Source organism: Heterodontus francisci, chromosome 38, assembly GCF_036365525.1.
Source record: "Heterodontus francisci isolate sHetFra1 chromosome 38, sHetFra1.hap1, whole genome shotgun sequence".
NCBI lineage: Eukaryota > Metazoa > Chordata > Chondrichthyes > Heterodontiformes > Heterodontidae > Heterodontus > Heterodontus francisci.
Window position 1 is genome coordinate 35,130,325 of NC_090408.1, and position 19,172 is coordinate 35,149,496.

General features: G+C 39.9%; 1 protein-coding gene across 4 annotated transcripts in view; it reads left to right on the top strand.

Annotated features, from left to right (window-relative positions):
• Positions 1-3,130: 3,130 nt before the first annotated feature.
• The window catches only part of LOC137352531 (perilipin-2-like), a 56,135-nt gene continuing 40,093 nt past the window's right edge, over positions 3,131-19,172 (top strand). For all 4 annotated transcript variants that reach the window (XM_068018095.1, XM_068018092.1, XM_068018093.1 and 1 more), the window contains exons 1-5: positions 3,131-3,219; positions 5,530-5,577; positions 5,838-6,036; positions 10,441-10,523; positions 11,333-11,594. In XM_068018095.1, the coding sequence (XP_067874196.1) occupies positions 5,539-5,577; positions 5,838-6,036; positions 10,441-10,523; positions 11,333-11,594 (583 nt within the window). In that variant the 5' untranslated portion in view covers positions 3,131-3,219; positions 5,530-5,538. The remainder of the gene's footprint in view (positions 3,220-5,529; positions 5,578-5,837; positions 6,037-10,440; positions 10,524-11,332; positions 11,595-19,172) is intronic.

Consider the following 19,172-nt stretch of genomic DNA (forward strand, 5'->3'; position numbering starts at 1 on the left):
AATCAGGGAGTGCTCTCATTGTCTCTCTATGCAACTGTCTCTCAGAATGCAAATATGCAGCCATGTTTCAGCTGTTCAGCTCTGTGGTCTTTTTAAACAGTTTAATGCCTAGTAAAAGTTCGAATAGTGTTCCATATGATGAAATTAATATGTTTCAATTTGGCAGGTGTGGTTTTATCACAACATTAACCACCACAAAGTGTGTCTGCAAAAGAATCCTTTACAAAAGTCAATGCTTCGACTTCTTGATTTGGAATCTTTGTGGTGATGTGATATTTCTATATTTCCTCTCTGGTCTCCCAACCCCACAAGCTATCTGTGCCCTGAGGGGGCAGCGAAGTGACCTTCGCAAAGGCCTCCCCAATGCCAAACACAATGATCTGTGCAAATCTAATTTCTCTTCATCTTAATACAAAACACCCAGTGCCATTTTGGCTTATGTATATGATGACAAGCTGTCATGACAAGCTCTCCTGTCCTGTGACTTGCCTTCCACCATTACTGTGACTACAAGTGCCTCATCCAATTCGTTTCTTGGGCTCCTGCATGGCATAGAAAATTTGTACATTGAATCCATGCACAATTGGGAACTAATTAGCAATTGTTGAGGGAAACAGTGGCATATTGGTAATAAAAATCTGGAATTGAAAGCTAGCTTCAGTAATGGTGCCATGAAACTGTCATCGATTGTCGTAAAAACCCATCTAGTTCACTAATGTCCTTTAGGGTAGGAAATCTGCTGTCTTTACCTGGTCTGGCCTACATATGACTCTAGACCTACTACAATGTGGTTGACTCTTAACTGCCCTCTGAAATGCCTAGCAAGCCACTCAGTTGATAATGGTAATTAGGAATGGGCAACAAATGCTGGCCTTGCCAACGACACCCACATTCCATGCAAGAATAAAAAAAATTTTTCCTGTCCTCTCATTTTCCTGGTCATATATTCAAATCTAATCCAGTGGGGAAAGAGAGGAAAAACTGCATGTGACAATTACCCATTGAATCTGACTGCACCTCAGTCTTGCTCGCTGGTGTAGAAAGCAAGTCGATGCCTTCTCTTTGGTGAATGAAAAGCAATCAGTTTTTACATGATAGCCTGGTCTCTGTCACCTAATTCTAGTGTCAGTTATAATATGACGATAATAAAGGAGAATGCATTCCCGTCATAGGATTTTTCCATTATGCATGTTATTTGCTTTGTAATTCATTATTAATAAGTTCCGTAACCTTTTGAACCATGAAACAGTTACAAAGAGTGTTTTCGTTTAATTTCTGTCTGTTGACTCATATTTATATTTAAACAGTGATGTCAATGACCTCTTCGAATTATTTACTCAGAATGTGAGGGAGTTCAACTCATGTCAGCAAAGATCTAATCATTAGTTCAGGATGCTTCAGTGATTGAGTTATTTGAACTGTATACAGTAACACAGATACCTCATGCTATTGGGCGAGTACATACTAAAGCCATCATCCATTCTCAAAGTCTCTGATTGTGTAATAACCTTCATAGGACTTCCAGGCGTTAGTGAATTCTCATGATTACATATTTTTAATACTTTCACTAAGCATAAATTACTTAGGTTGATTAATGACTCAAACTGTTTTCCATATTGAAATATTATTCCCAACATTTTGCTAAAACCAATCACAACTTCTTACGAACTTGCAGATGACAATGACCTGTTAGGTGTCTGCTGCTCTTGCAATTATCAGGATACCCATATGATTGAAATTGGATGTGGATATCATGCTCCAATCTTGCTCTGAGCTGGAAATACTCAGCAGGTCTGGCAGCATCTGTGGAGAGAGAAACAGAGTTAATGCTTCAGGCCTGTGATCTTTCATCTGCAGCATGTTGCTATTGTATTAGTAGCTCTGAGCAGGGTGGCAAGAATGTGCACAAGAAGGAGCCTGGAGATGATGATGCTGTCTCTGATTTTCCTTTATCCTTGGCTTTGCCTTCCACTTTTCCACACCATGGTAACTGGTACAAAAGCAAACCACCGTGGATACTGGAAATCTGAAATAGAACCAAAAATGCTGGAAATACTCAGCAGGTCAAGCAGCATCTGTGGAGAGAGAAACAGAATTAACGGGCTGGATTTTCGAAGGTCAATGGGGTCGGGACCGGAAGCAGATGGGCCCAGAATGTTGTGCTGCTGGTCAGTATGCCAGTTTGCTGGTAGCATCCTGCCCCGAGACATTTTCAAGAAGGCAAGGTTGGAGGTGGGTGGAACCAGTTGAGGAAGTTAAGGGGCCTATGAAGGCCCTCTCCCACGCCAACTGGAATTTTCCAGTCAGCAGGCTGAAACACGGCCAGTGAGAGGAAGTGACCTTCAGGCAGGAGATGGGGTTGGGGAGGCGGGGGCAGCAATTCATCCCTCTAGGGACAGCCCAACCCCCTCCCCTGCAACTGCCCTGGCCGTCTAGCAGCTATGGCCATTTTTAAATCAATTTTTTTTTACCTGGTCTTCAGAGGACACCTCCATTGTGAGGTGCCCTCTCTGTAGGCACCGGATATTCCCGCTTCAGGGAGTGGGGCTGCCAGTGTGTCACTGCTGAAGGGCCTCCTATTGGCCTTCCAGCTTCGGAAGCCTGTCCGCCATCCTTAATTGGATGGTGAATGCACTCTCTGGCCATTAATTGACCAATTCTGCAAAAATTGTGTTGGGTGACTATTCCCAACATGGTGCGGGGGTTGATACCTGCATTTGATCCCACATCAGGGTCCTGCCCCAAACGGAGATGCCAGTCCAATGTTCAGTCTGTGACCTTTCATCAGAATTGGTGAAAGGGCACAGACCTGAAACGTTAACTCTGTTTCTCTCGCCACAGATGCTGCCAGACCTGCTGAGTATTTCCAGATTTTCTGTTTTTATTCCATGGTAACTAACCTAGTCCGGAACTTGCCCAGGCACAACAGATGCAACCTGTTCCCTGCCCTCCAACTGCTTGTTGTACAGTGTCTTGTGATCCCAATATACTGCATAGATCACATCAGAGCTCAACCTTTCTACATAAAACCACAATAAACTATTGATCACACTTCTGGCAAACAGTTCATCCAACAAGAATAAGAGTTGCTGGGGCTGTCCAATGGGTGTGGAGGGGTGGCCTCTGCATTCTATTTAACTTCCAGATGGAGCTAAACTCAGGAGTTTCCAGATCCTGTGCACAGTTTGATTGTTACTCATAGGGAAGAACCTGTCTACTGTGAGTATCTGGGGCTGTGGCCCTTTTTACAACAAAGCTGCTGTGCACAAACCTCTTGGGTTCAGCCCTTAAGCCCCAGTATTTAGTGGAGTAACATTTAAGTGCAGCTGAGTATTTTATCAAGTTGTAATTTGTTTGAAAGTGCTGTGCAAGTTAATAAGAGTGTCACAACTTCTATTGGAAAGCGAGTTGGGCTTTAGTGAAGAATCTGATTTAATTTTGCGGGACTGGACAGCTCTCCCTCCAGACCAAATCCACTAAAACCTGTCCTGATTGACAGCCTCACCTGGGCTGCTGCATTAAAGGACTCAAGTTCCCAAACGGTTTAATCAATCGAGGTTTGCCTTTGGGTCGAACTTTTTATTGCTTAACTTTTACTGATGCCTGCAAGCTTACAAACAGTTTTAAAAAAAAATTGTTTTGTGTTTGTTTTGACTTTAACTCTTGTTACGTGGCACTTTATTGAAATCAGAAGATCTCAAAGAATAAGACATGTAGAAGCGAAAAGAGAAGGCACTCACGGAGTGTAGACCAGTTGGCTTGAATGATCTGTTTTGGTGCTGTTAATTTTGTTTTTTTAAAATAGAATCTATAAGCAGCACAAAACTTTGAATCTGCTGGGCTATCATGGTTAAGTATGTTGAAGCATTTCTTTTGAATTCTAGCTTATGTCCTGCATAACATTCCTTTATTTAGCTTACTGCCTTTCAATTTTAAGTGTGTTTAGCTCCTTCTGTCATGTGTTCTTTGTGATGTTAAGCAACAACATTGAAGTACCTGAATTCTTTGAAGATCTCTAACAGGTTTATTAACAGCTAAACTAGTATATACAATACAGAGATATATACAGAACCTTTGCCTAGGATGTTACAGTTGCAGGGTCACTATGGCTTCTAGTCACATGACTACGTCCTTGTACTTCGCTTATTAGCATACTGCATCTTAAAGGGACATCACTCTTGAGGCGATCAGACAACATCCTCTTGCCCATCTTCTGTTTGAATTTGGTTCCATGATGTCAATATCTATCTTTACTTGCTGTGTATCTCCATTCCAATATATGATTAGTGCTAATGCACTTAAACTTAATTATTAATGCTAAAATCCTATTGGAATTTTCTTGCTTGTATGTTTCTCCTATCTTTGATCATTTACTCATCTGCTTACTGAAGTTCTAGCCCCTTCCTTCCAACTTTATTTTAAATAAATCCCAATTATGCTTCTTGCAACAAAGCGCCATCTAGTGAAAGAAGTTATATTCATATAGTGCCTTCTGGCATATTTCTGGACGCTTCAACGTACTTCATAACTGATGATTCTTTTTTGAAATGCAGTCAATATAATGTGGGTAAATATAGCCAGTTTGCATGTGGCAAGATCCCATAAACCACAATAAGATGAATGAACCCGTTGATCTACTTCTTTCAGTGGTAGCAGTGAGGATGGAATAACTCCTGGCTCTTCAATTGGTGTCATGGGATCTTTTATATACACCATAACAAATAGACAAGGCCTCAGTTTAATGTCTCTTACATAGGCTAGCGCTTCCAGCAGTTCAGCACCCCCTCAGTGTTACTCTGTAAGGGTTAGCCTAGATATGTGTTCAAGTCCTGAGGTGGGGTTTCTTACTAAGGTGAGAATGCCACCATTTGAGCCAAGCTGGCACTAAGCCTTGCAGCACCTTTTACAGAAAGGATATCTACACAGGAAGAACTCTTTACTGTGCCCATTCCCTTTTGTACTCTGTTTTTAGTAACGATTCATTGAAATTTGTTAACTTGTTCATTCTTTCTCTAGCTGATGGATAAAACCATGTTTGCTCGTGCATTCTGCTCTAAGCTTATTGACATTTTTTCTGCTCGTGCTTGCTCTGTTCCCACCTGTAATACCATTACTAGCTGACCCCTCTTGCTCTCCCATCTTCCCGATTTAAGACAGATTCATGAGCAACAGCCCTTAGTAATATAAAGAACAACTAATTCTTACTGTTAGCTTTGCACAACTTGTTATCCACATATCATCTCTCTTGGTGTTCCCATTTACAATGGATTCCCCAGTTATATCCCACTTTTTCTCCACCTGTATTTCACCCTTGGGTACTAGCCTTCATTTGCTTTATCTGCTTCTTCATTTTAGGTATCAGCTCTGCAAAATCTTTACTTCCTCTACCTAGCAATCCTACACTATAATCGCGCTACTATAGTATTGCCTTCTGAAGATGCAATGTATTAATATTTCCAGTAAAACTTTTTGCTTCTGAAGTTAGTGACCGGGCATAGACTGACATGCTTGTGCACTTAATATTTACAGATTGCTACAATGTCAGGAGATGGGCAGAACAGTTACATCAGAAGTAAGGTAGGAAAGAATGCAAAGCAAGCTCCAATGCCAATGGTGGAACGGAAAGAACAGACTATTGGATCAGCACTGGCTCTTAACCAGGGAGCTTGTTTATGCCACCTTAATGGCTTGCAGTGCCATGAGAGTGACATATGTATAGTAAATGGATTACCAAGCAACAGTTCAACTTGACTTTGTGTAGCATTGACAGGTGTTGAAGTGCTAATGGCAATTGATTTGCATATCCAAATATAATTTGTATTTCATGACATTTATAGGAGAGCTTCATAAAGAGGTTTAGCAGCCTACTGGCAGTGAGTTCCACTTATGACATCTTCTACAATGTTTATAAAAACACCAAGGACAAATATCCTGTAGTTGCATCAGTTTGGGAGGTTTCTGAAGGAGGAATAAAAAGAACAACAGCTCTAGTTCTGAAAAGCATGCAGCCAGTTCTTCGGAAACTTCAACCTCAAAGTAAGAAGATATTAGATGTGGTGCTAACCTTGTGTTCAGTGTGTAACTCTCCCTAAACTGTACTGTCTTGCTTTTTATCTCAGTCTCCCACATTGCTGCTCAGCTTCAGAATGTTGTCAGCCTTTGAGTTCTTCAGACATAAATATTGGTGCATTTTCTGTTCTGTTGACTTAGACAGAACTGAACTATCTGCCTATGACGGGCATCACTAGATGACAAGGCCAGTCAAACTGTGATTAAGTCCAGCAATAGCTAACTGAAATGAAACATTACTGAGACTTATGTCAGGCACGCGCCCCGCCCCCCCCCCACCTCCCCCCCCCCCCGAACACCTGCCAAGAATGAGGAAAATCAATTTTTCCACATGAGCATTGATTTTAAACAGTTGTTGGTAAAGAAAGAACTTGCTTTAAAAAAACAATTGGAGACTTTGGCTGGAGAGAGACATTACCATATCAACAAACAGTACATAAAAAGACAAAGGAGCTATTCCCTGCTCCAATTTAATCCACAATGGACTTTTGATTACCAGATGTTGAAGCATTCCAGGTTCACTACTAAGTAGGCCGACTACACCAACAGACATGGTCAGGCCAGTTTAGTCACATGACTAACTGTTGGAGTTTTTTGAATTTGAACTTTCAACAACAAATTTGAAATCAGGAAAATCTCTTGGACTGGAAAAGACCTCTCTCCTGTCTACTCTCATCTCGTTCTCACCAGCTCCAGAAACCATTGAAGACATATGAACCCCAAGAGAGAAATGTCTCCTACAGTGAACAAGGTTTAAGAAGAATACTGGGCCCCAACAAAAAGCAAGAATTACCTAGAAAAGGACTACAGTGAGCTCAAAGAACAGTAAAAACCCCTCTTCAGAGATTGCCTCAAACCTCTCCATTTTATTTTTCTTCTCTTTTCTGTCCCTATTTGCATGTGTGTATTGCGTGTGTATGCTAGCGTGGGTGTGTCGTATATCCATAGGTGTTAACCATATTAGAGTTTAAGTTTAAGGTTTAATAAATTTCACTTCTCTTCTTTAAACCTACAAAAGCCTGTTTATGCTCATTTTTTTGCCTTATAATTGGAACGAGGATTCACCAAAGGGGAGTTCAAAACACACCATGTTTAAAATTAAACCCTGTTACAATAAGACCAGGTGAAGACAATAAAAGACCCTTAGATCCTTTCTCACCTGGTAGTAACACTTACAAAAGCAAGAATGCAGTACCTGGTTGATTAATGACATGCCAGTCCTTTTTTTGAGTATTATTTTTCTTAGTCTAATAAGGTTATTTAGGGTCAGGATGTCTACATAATTTGGCTTCAGTGTGTTGTTTGTGCCCTATTAAAACAGTATAGTTTAAAGCTGGATCACCCACATTACATTAACTTATATTGGTGCTATTTTATGAGGAAAATGTCTGTTTTAAATGAAATTTGCATTTACCATAATGTGCTCTTTAAGGATTGCATTTACTGTTTTTCAAAATCTTTCCAAATATTAAAGAACAATTTTTTTCTTCATGAGATCAGAAACTCTTTATTTGGAATAAGATGCCTTTATTCTTTAAAAAAAAATGTTTTCTAAATATTACAAGGTTTCAGAAGAATACCAAATGTCAAATGAATAGGAGCTTCAAAATTATCAAGCGGTCAATCCCTTCCTCATCCCCAGATAGGAGAAACCTGAGAGAAAACTATCTGTCCAATGTCACTTCTGGAGAGTGAGACCAATGCAGAAGTAGTCATTCGTACTGGGTTTTGATTGTTCCATCAGACTTTCCACCTTCCTATAATTTCTAGGCCTGCAATGGGTTTCATTGTTTTGAGGCAGGGAAAAATAATTTAATTTAGAATAGAACATACCGGGACTTGGCTTCAACCTAACTAGGATTTAGAGAATAAAGTGTCTGTACCATCATAGGAAAATGGCTAACAAACTCTGTGTAGGGAATTGTAGGTATTTGCTGCAACTCATTGGAACATAAACACACTGTTGTTCTGTCAACATCTGTAATTGAATCAGTGCCCTTTTTTGTTCTTGATATATAGTGCCTTTCATGACCGCAGGATGTCCCAAAGTGCTTTACAGCCAATTAAGTACTTTTTTGAAGTGTAGTCACTGTTGTACTGCATTATGTGGGCAACACTGGCAAGGCTGGCCTTTATTGGTTGCCCTGTGGCTGTGGTGATGTTTCTTCTCCTTGAACCTCTGTCGTCCTTCTGTGCAGGTGCTCCCACAATGTTATAGAGAGGTGTTGAGGTTTCTGGTACTGCAGCCACACTTCTCTAAAATAGAGCAGCACCTGAAAGTGCCAAATGCAACTTCAAAAGTCAAAGATTTTCTAAATGATTCCAACCTGTGCACCTTTTCTGATCAGTGCATAAACTTTGAAAGCTGTATCCAAGCCGAGTATACTGAAATCTAGTGGCAGGAAATCAGGAAAATGGTACTGAGGAAAATCATTGCCTACTTCGCTTGGCTCTGCAGCCCCTTTGGCTAGAAAGAGCACTACAGCTGCTGTGGTGTTCAATTGTGCATCCATCTCTCCTCCAAGTCAATAGTTCTTGCTGTACTGCTAAAAGGTTTTCTGTTTAATATTAATCCTGTGTAATGTTTTTATGTTTGTTGTTAATATTATGGGATCACACAAATGTTTATTCCTCCGTTGTTCATCTCGAGTTGCCTGTTGGGAGGGATTGGCAGCATTGAAATATTTTAACATCTGAATGGAGGAAACCACACATCATTTAGTTTGAATCAAAGTAAGTATTCCATTCGAGAATGTAGAAAAGTAGCCCAAGAAGAAGTTCTCTTCCTGACAACCTTCCTAAAGATTAGTTCTTGGCTTTCAGCTTTTTCAACTTTAGATGAATTCAACTTTTATGTTACAAGGCCCATATGCTATTGGTAAATTTACCAGTCTTACTTTCCTCCTTCCTTTTTAGAACCCTCACTTTCCCTTCTCCTCCATCACCTGAGATCAAAGTAGACAAATTCTTCAAACTAAAATAAAATATTGCAGATGCTGGAAATCTGAAATAAAAACAAGAAATGCTGGAAATACTCAGCAGGTCTAGCACTGACCTGAAACATTAATTGCTTCTCTCTCCACAGATGCTGCCAGACCTGCTGAGTATTTCCAGTATTTCTTGTTTTTATATTAAATTCTTCAAACTGTTTGTTTTTTTCCTTTGTGTTAATTACTATTATAAAAACTCAGCTCCCTCATCCTGACTTGTTCAAGATAGAATTCCTCCATCAGCACATTTTAAAAGAAATATCATATATTTCTGAAAATTCTGTTACGACCAGGTGAGCAATGTATCTAGGGCTGTCTTGCTATCTTCACCTGGTCTTATTATAACAGGGTTTAAGTTTAAACACACAGTGTTTTGAGCTCCCCCTTTGTGTGAACCCTTGTTCACTGTTTCCAATTATAAGGCAAAGAACTGAGCACAAGCAGGCTTTCTTTGGTTTAAAGCAGAAAGATGAAATTTATTAAACCTTAAACTTAAGCTCTGATACAGTTCATGCTTACGGATATCGACGCGCTCATGCTAGCATGCACACGTGATATAAACATGCAAAATAGGGACAGAAAAGAACAGAAGAAAAGATAAGTAGAACAGTTTGAGGCAATATCCTGTTACTGTTTCTCAAGCTCGCTGTAGTCCTTGTTTGAAGTTATAGTCTTATGTTTCGTTGGAGCCCAGTAATCTTCTTAAAACTTTGTTCACGTGGCAAACCTTTCTCTCTTTGAGTTTCACGTGTCTTCAATGGTTTCAGTTCCCTGAAAGATGAGCAGACAGGCAGGAGAGGAGATGTTCTCAGTCCCAGGAGGAGGTCTTTACTCATGAGCACCTGGCTTTGTCTCAGTTCAAATTCTATTGATGGGAGTTCAAATTCAAAAAAGACTCCCTGGTTGCCCCGCAGGTTAGTTATGTGACTAGTTCCTTACATGGAACAGTCTTTTCAACATCCTTTGTTGGAGGTTCAAATCCAAAAGCTCCAGCCAGCTAGACATGTGACTAGAACCGGTTTGACCACTTCTGTGTATTGGAGAAGCCCCTGCTGGATCCCCATTGTTTCAACATTGTCTGTTACCATGGAAATGTCTTTCCGGTCAGGGCTTGCAATTTTAGGTTTTAATGTTCATGTGGCAAAATAATGCATGCCTCAGTCTTGGCAGGTGGGGTTTGCCTGACAAAGAAGTACGTGATTTAATCATCCACAAAAACTTCCAAGTCCAAGTGTGTTGCTGTAAGTTGCAGAATGAGAGCTTACTATGCCAGTATTTGAGATGAGGCAGTAAGCATTACCCGGAATATATTTAGTGTTCTAAGAACTTTGGTATATTGCTGTTACACTCATGTGATGACCAGGAATATTATGGCTTACAGTTGCAGTTGCCAATGATTATGCTTGTAAAGGACTTGACCACCTTGAGGAGAAATTTCCTGTACTTCATGAGGACGCCACAAAAGTGAGTGTCTGGTTTTCGTTATCACAGGTTTCGAAATAAAACGGTTGCTAAGGAGTTAAAGCTTTCCATTGTTGTACAATAGCTTTATTAAAGTTTAAGCCTTCCTTTTTTTTGTGCTCTTCGTTAGGATCACAGTACACTTGAAAGGCAGTGCATATGCTGACATTGAGAAGAGTTTGACTTCATACTCAATAGAGGAACATACACTTAGATCAAATGAATCCATAATATAACCAAGTCAGTCAGAAGAAAGACTGCATCTTTTCTACACTTAAGAACATAGCCTGTTGCAAAAGGAAGATTGCAAGAATACAGAGACATCAAAGGCATTGACCATTGGCGGGGGCAGGGGGTGCGGCATTGGAGAAGGTATTTGGCAAGCATTAATACAAGGGATCACATTTAGGATTAGGGAGAAAGGGTCCAAGGTAGAATAATAAACAAATAGCGGGAATACAGAATTGGCTTTTCAGCCTCTGTAAAGGATTTTGGGTTTAGCCCTTTTCTCCCCTTTCTCTCTAGACACTGGATTTCTTCGGCATTTTCTGCTAGTTTCAATCTCCAGCATTTGCGCTTTCTTTTTCTAGAACAGAGTGGGTTTGATTGAGCTTTTTCTTGTTCCAGTTTCCCTTGTGCTTTATTTGGATTTAGCTTGAGGTGAGGAGAGCAGAAGGGCTGTCAGGAGTTTAGAAACTTGTATTTTAAGTCGGGCTAGAGCCAGGTTCATTGAAATTGTTTTTCATTCATCCAATCAAGGCATTAACTTGGAATTACAAATGGTAATAACATCTGTATTGATGTCTTTGTAGATTGCATCTGATATGAAAGAAATGGCAGTTACGAAAATGAAAAGCATACGAGACAAAGTCACCAGTCCCATCCTTCATGTTTCTGACAAAGCAATAAATGTGGTAACCTGCAGAATTGAGAAAACTAAAGTCTTAATTGATGAGAGTGTGACTTCTGTCCTAACTAGTGGAATTGGAAGATTAATAACTGATGGAGTAGATGCAGCTTTGCTGAGATCTGAGCAGTTGGTTGACTCTTATCTGCCAAATGAAGATGGAAATGGTAAGAATCTTCTATATTCAGCTTTTCACAAAAGAGACTAATTTGCTCACCATTTCCTGATCTCAAGATTACATGAATAACTCGCACCTGGAAGCTAATTCCGTAGTGATATTCAAAAGGGAATCCGATAAATACTTGAAGAGAAAAAAACTTACGGGGCTTTGGACAATGAGCAGGGAAGTGATATTAATTGGATAGCTCTACCAAAGAGATGGCACAGGCACGTTGGGCTGAATGGCCTCCTTCTGTTCTGTATCATTCTCTGATTCTGTGGACCTTGGCTGTTAGAAGGCTGACCAGAATGGCGGGAATTTTTTCTTTTTCTCCATGTCTACTGGAAACATGGAATTATCTGTTCTATACGGAACACATGCAGGATGGCATCTTGGAAGTTGAGGAAATTTATGGGTATGAAGCAGTTGCTACCGTTTATCACTTCTAATCCTCAATCCATGTGTTTCTCTGAAAGGTTATGTGCCATGTAATGTAAAAAAGAAAAGGAAATAACCTAAAATACTAAGATTTTTAAATTGGGTAGAGGACCAGAGGGACCTTTGGTATTCATATACATGAGTCACTAAAGGTTGCAGCACAAGCAGATAAAGCTTTTATATTTTTAAAGTTTGTTTTTGGACTACCGGTGTAGGATACAAAAGGAAGAAAGTCATGTTGAGCTTGTCCAAGACCAAACTTGGGCCAGTATTGGGCAACATATTATAGAAAGATTATTTTTAAAAATGGAAAATGTGCAGTGTAGATTCACGAGGGATGAATGTTTGCAGTTCGAGATGCTGGAGAATTGTTTTCAGTGGAGCTGAGGAGCTGAAAGGGAACTTGTTTGAGGTCTTGAGAATTTTAAGGATTACAATAAGGAAAATTGTGAACATTTCCACTGGTCAGCAATAAGGGTCAGATTTAAGATGAAATGTGCAAAGAATTAAGGGGCTGCTTGGAAAAATATTATTTTGTAAGAGTGCATTTAGAATGTAGCTGTTGTTGCAGAGGTCCATAAATTCTTTCTAAAAGCAAATTAGCTTCTTAACTGAAAGGAAATATTAATGGGTATGGGGTGGAAGCAGGAGAGGAATTGTATCAGGTGGGTGAGGGAGGGGATCACTAGTGTGTACTTGATGGGCTGAATGGCCTGTTTCTGTGGTGTAACATTCTATGATGCTCAATAGACACTATAAATGAGGTGGTTTGCTTTGTATGAAATCCCAGCATACTGCAACTTTTGCCTTGAAATGGTGATATGCTTTGGGATCTGAAACTACCCAGAACTTACAAATATATTTTGGTTTTAGTAATCTTCACACTTCAAATGCACTTTTTTTTGCCCATATATTTAACCATGTCGATAGTATACATTATCCCAATGGATGCTAAACTATAGTGCAGGTTGTTCATAACGGACCATCATTTGTAAAACAATTTAAATGTTGATATGTGTGTGTATATATAGATCTGTCCAAAGTATCCTAGAGATTGCATGTGGAATGTTATCCTTCAAAAGAGATAATGGAAAGGATTTGATGAAGGACAAAAATCATCTTTTAGGTCTTAGGTCATCGAATCCATTTTTTTCTTCCATTTATTTTTTTTATTCATTCTTTTAAAAGGGAAAAATACTGATGTGGTTTTATCCAAAATTGGAGTACATCTAACCACCAATTGAGTTAAGCTTGAGGAATAATGTTATAGACTGCCACTCATATGGTAAATATTGTCTCATTTTTTTTGAAGAGTTTAAAAGGAATTTGATGCTGCCTTAGGTTTTGATAGAGGCGGGAGGTGTTGAGGTAGAATAATGGTTGGGTCATGCTGAATAACATTGGTGTGATCTTTCCTCATATGTTACATGTAGTTTTTCACATCAATCCATGCCTCTTGAACCTTATCCTCAAACCATGGGAGAAAAAAAAACAAATCCCTTGACCTTCCACTAGAGGGTTCTGTCTTCTAGGAATCACATCCTATCCGTACTGACTAATTGATTTTTTTTTGTTCATCTAAACACAAATGCCACAACTGATCTATCGCTATTGGCTCTTTCATTACATGTGGGCAAAATAAATATTCAGTATTCACAAATTTCCCTTTGCATATCTTGTCCTGTAGCATTTAAAGTATGCAGTTAGGATCTGGAACGCTTTGCCTGAGAGTGTGGTGGAGGCAGGTTTCACTCATGGCTTTCAAAAGGGAATGGCATAATGACCAGAACAGAGAAAAGTTGCAGGGCTATGGGGAAAGGACTTGAGAATGGGGCTAGCTAAAGTGCTCTTGCAGAGAGCTGGCATGGGCTGATTGGCCTCCTCCTTTGCTGTAACCATTCTATGTTTCTAGTATGCTATAGTAAGTGTAGTATGTAAATTGAGTGCATTTCCAGTCAAAGACCCCCACTGGGCGATTTGCATTGGGACAACCGTGGCTCAAATGCGCTGACCACCTTTTTCAATCGTTTTCTTTTAATCAGAAAAAGTATAAACACCAGAAATCTCTGCACTGTGCAGAAATGCATGTCACTCACCACAGTTCAGCTTTACTCTGGATACTGCCGTGATGTGTCTCCTGTGCTTAGTGAGACAGATTCAGAATTGAGGCAGGGAGGTGGAGGCTCAACAGAATCTAAATCACTAGTACAATGCCACCTTTAGGACATTTTCGACATTGCTGAGACTGTTTGAGGTTGTAGGTTCAAGTCACATAGGATCAGGAGAAGACATTTCAGCCGCCTAGTCTGTTCCACCATTCAATTAGATCACGGCCGGTCTATATCTTAACCCCACCTGCCCACCTTGGTTCCACTACCCTTACCTAACAAACATCTAATTTTTGAAATTTTCAGTTGACCCGCCCCCAGTCTCAACAGCTTTTTGGGGATCGGGGGAGAGAGTTCCAAATTTTCACTACCCTTTGTGTGAAGCCGTGCTTCCTGACATCAATCCTGAATGGTCTAACTCTAATTTTTAGATTATGTCCCCTTGTTCTAGATTCCACCCCCGCCCACCAGAGGAAATAGTTTCTCTTTAAGATGATTCGAGGATTTGATAGAGTAGATAAGCATCTCAATTATTTGACCTCTTAATCTATATATACTCAAGACAATATACGACAGGTCCATGCAACCTGCCCTCATAATTTAAGCCTTTTGAGCAAATCTGACCTTTCAGTGTAGTAATAAGGAACTTTATTTCCAAAAATATACTTCATAAAAATGCATAAGTACATTACATAACAGTTCAAATTTGAAATTACATAAAGTGCAATAAAGATCAGTTTCTTTCAATACAGTACATGAGGTGCCTCACTACACTTACCATTACAGGTTATATTTACAATGTACATTTACATTTCATGTCAAGCATTCTCTGGTGCATACAGCCCGGGGGTTTACATCTTTTCCAGGCCCTCAGTGTACTATGGCTGGAGGGCCTTAGACAGTGGCTTTTCTCCGCTGAGCCTTTGTGGCAGCTGCCCCAAGTTTTAGTGTGCCCCTCCGCATGTGGTCCTGGACCTTGGAGTGTGCCATAGTAGTAAGGAACTGCTGCATTGCTGGAGGTGCTATCCTTTGTATGTGACATTAAACCAAGGCTCTGTCCCTCTGATCAGGTGGACATGAGATCACACCATCGAAGAACAGGAGTTGTTCCAATGCTCTACCCAACATTCCTCCTTCAGCCCACATCACTAAAATTAGATCATCCAATCATTCATTTTGCTGTTTTTGGGATATTGCTTTGTGCTATTTGTCTACTGTGATTTGCTCAAAAGCAATCAATGAGTTGCAAAGCATGGTGAGAATGTAGTGAGGGACCGCTTCGTAAACAATCATTGTTTTATTTTCTGAAATGAAACAATACCGGAGACAAGCTCTAATGCAATGAGAAATAATGCTTGGTATTTCAACATTGTTAAACGTCTAGTGCATTGAGGCAGGATAGACAATTTGTGCAAATGAAACACAGACATGTTTATCAGGCATTTCTCTTTAATGTGATGGAAGAAAAAATGCCTCCGAAAAGTCACTGTCGCCCTCAATACTGTTTCATGTGTCAGTCACACCCTCTTGAAGGTGATCCTTGAGGCCTGAGTACAGTTAATATCTCAATATAAATGGGGAACGCCCTGTGAGTTTAAATTTTACAAGCTGCATTCGAACCATACAGTCTGTTCAGTACAACCTGGAAGGGCTATCCATCCTGCACAACTGACAGTGTGAACAGCAGTAAAATATTGGCATCGCTCTCAGCTAAACCAAAATAGAGAACACTAACTGCAGCAACACTGAAATGTGGTTGATTTGCAAGCTTACAAACCAGTGAAGTTCAGACTAGCTTATAGAATGATCCTTGATAGCTGTGACTTAAAAGATGGGCTTTATACTGCCTCATTTGTCGCCGTGCAAATTATGTCCTCCTTAAGATCCTATGTCAGCTGATTTGAAAGAAAAATGTTTACCGTGCTCTTGTCTTAAACCTGGCTAACGGGTCAAGGTAGATGGTGTGCAAAAGTAACTAGCTGAAGAGGAAGTAAGGCAGATCAGGATTTGGTGATTCAATAAGACAGAGCTTTAATTTCCCCCCTCCCCCACCCCTAAAGTTTGTAGATTGTATGAGGAGGGAAACTGAGGGAGGGGAAAGATTACAGTTTTGAGGCCCTGGGAAAGCTTGTGTTCATGTAGGGAACAGCCTAGTAAATCCAGGCTTAATTGCAGAGAAGAGGAAGAGTGTTGAATACTGTATTGGCTGCTTGGAAGGTACAATGAGGCTGCTCCCGGAATGGTACTAATCAGAATAAAACCATTGATTTCACTTTTTAAGAACTAAAGGACGTGTACTTGGATTGTTTGATTGAATGATATCAGAAGATTATGGTGCATTTCACATCCTCAGATTGTCCCAAAGTCCTTCACAGCCAATGAGCCTGCAGCAGAGTGGAGATAGAGACTTGCACAGCACCACAGCACTCCTGCATCCTACCCACATTTCAGCTGTACTAATAGATAGGTGCATTTGCATCCTTCCACATTCTCCAATCCAGGCTGCTTCTCAGAATCTGCTCGGGGGCAGCTCAAGACGTGGTGACCCAAATAGAAAGAGGGAAGCAGAAAGAATACAAACCAGGCATCAGACAGATTGTTTCCCAAGCAGAATGTTGCACACAGCAAAGTCAAAATGATTGCAGTTAGGAGAGGACAATTAGTGAAAATATAGATAATCCGTAGATACCAAATACGGATGTCATCTTTGCATAAATGTTTGCATAAATATCAGATTCCAGTAGGTTTTAGAATCAAAATGCTTAAAAACACAAATTAACAATTCAGTCTACCAAATCTTTAAAGGGATTTTATGGACTTTGATTTAACAGTTTGTGCAGAGAATTCCACCCTCCGTGTAAAGTAGATTTTCTAAGGTGTTCCTTTCTGAAGTTTATTTTGTTGTATTTTTTCCAGGTGTTTGCTCAGTCATTTAAAGGTTATAAATAATCCATCAAATTGGCAATTGTGATGTCTTACAGTGATACACGACTATATTCAATACAATGGTTTTTAGAGCTGATGTAAAGCACAAGGGCACAAAAACTGCTAGAAAAGTAACTGAATTCACAGCAGCTGTCATTATTAGTGCATTTAATTGCAAAAAAAGTTAAATTGTGGCATGGAAGAGAGATGTCATGGGTATTACCACAAATTGCTGGACAATTTTGTTGTATGATTGCCTTTAAGAGTGATGTCCCTTTAAGATCTTAGTATGCTAATGAGCTAAGTACAGGATGCAGTCATGTGACGACAATCTAGAGTCACTCCTCAACTGTAACACCTAGAGGAAAGTTCTGTAAATAGTTTGCTCTGTACAGTATATCATTGAGCTGTAATAAACCTGTTTGAGATCTTCAATGAATTGCACTCCACACATCTCATTTATGTTGCATCGGACAACATAACGCATTACAAGTTTGACCTTATAAAAACTGGAGCGTGCCAACTAATTGTTAGATTTGGCAGTAAATATGAATGAATCTTGCTGCAGCCATTTAATGCTGGTATTTCTGCCATGGATCTCAATCTTGGAGGTTCAGAACAGGAACAACTGAAACTATGGAGTCTCATTCCTGCAGGTGGTAAGTTCTTCTGAGAGGTTTATTAAATTTTAAATTGTTTTTCTCTTTACCTTTCTTTTTTTCTCTCCTGCTCAATCCAATTTTGCTTTCCCTCTCTTTCTCTTTTTTCTGTATCTAATTTGACTCTAATTCACCCTATTACCTTCTCTGATCGCTTTGTCTCTTTCTCTATTCTTAAGTTTCATTGGTTAAGGAGATAGACGATTGGACCTGACATTCAGGAGGTCCCAGATGCCCCATTGACTTTGCTGCACTGTTGTCAATCCTTATTTCCAGTGATATGCAGCACAAAAGTAATGCAATCTGAAGGGTGAGGCAAAACAACTCAATTCACCACATTCACTGCAAGATGCCCCACGCCAACAAAGAGGAGGGGAATGACATGTCGGATTTCCGAAAGTTGTAAACCTAACCCCACCCTGTCAGCATTTTAATCAGCCCAGCCTTTTCCCATTAAACCAGAGAATTATGCAAATGGACACTTACTACAGTATTTGCGTTTGATATCATTTCTAGTCTGATCTGTGGAATTTAACAGCTCCAGTCAATTTGCACTTTTTTTGAGGGGGGGGAGCAGAAGTGTCATATGTCTAACCTATACGATTGTGGAGTAACAGTTGTCCTGTGTGATTCCATTTGATCTTGTGTCGAGTTAGTGGCAATGTCCCAGGCCATGTTGCTTTGAGTATTTGCTTGCAAATCACATTCATCACCTTCCTGCTCAAGTGGTTGAAGAGTACATTCCGATCTTCAAAATTGTGTTAACCTGGAAGGTTAACAAAGACTTCTTACACCTTCCAAGAATTAAATCCACATAGGTATGACTGAACTTTCGCAATCATAACCGTTTTAATGTACCACCAGTTCTTTCATGCTTTTGAAGGCCCTAAGTCCCTCGAACAGTGCTCATTACTGTGCTTTATGTTGCAGAACCTAGACTCTGCATTGTTATAAGCAACATTTTTCAATAGACTCTGTTTTACAGTCTAGTCTGAATACCAAAAAAAATACATTGGCTTTCATTTTATCTCCTATGTCCACAGCCACTGCTTTCCAACAGCCCATCTCGTGCAGATATGGGCTTGGAGCTTCTCTAATTTCACCAGCAAATGGGTGACCCAATAATTGCATGTTGCTTTTCATCCTTTCCTTCTCCCCCAAAAAGTATCTGGTCAAAAGCCAAGTACTGCAGGTACTGGAAATGTGAAATAAAAACCGAAAATGCCAGAAACACTCAGCAGGCCAGGCAGAGTCTGTGGTGAGAGAAATGGAGCTAACATTTCAGGTCCATGCCCTTTCATTTAGTATCCCGTCACTTGTCCAATACAACTCTCCATTTCAGAAGCAACAAATTTCCCCTCTGAACAAGATCTGGTTGAGCTGCATTTACTCCTATCTGATTAGAATCCAAAATGACTAAGCTGTTTCAAAGTATATTTAGAAAAGCAGACTTGT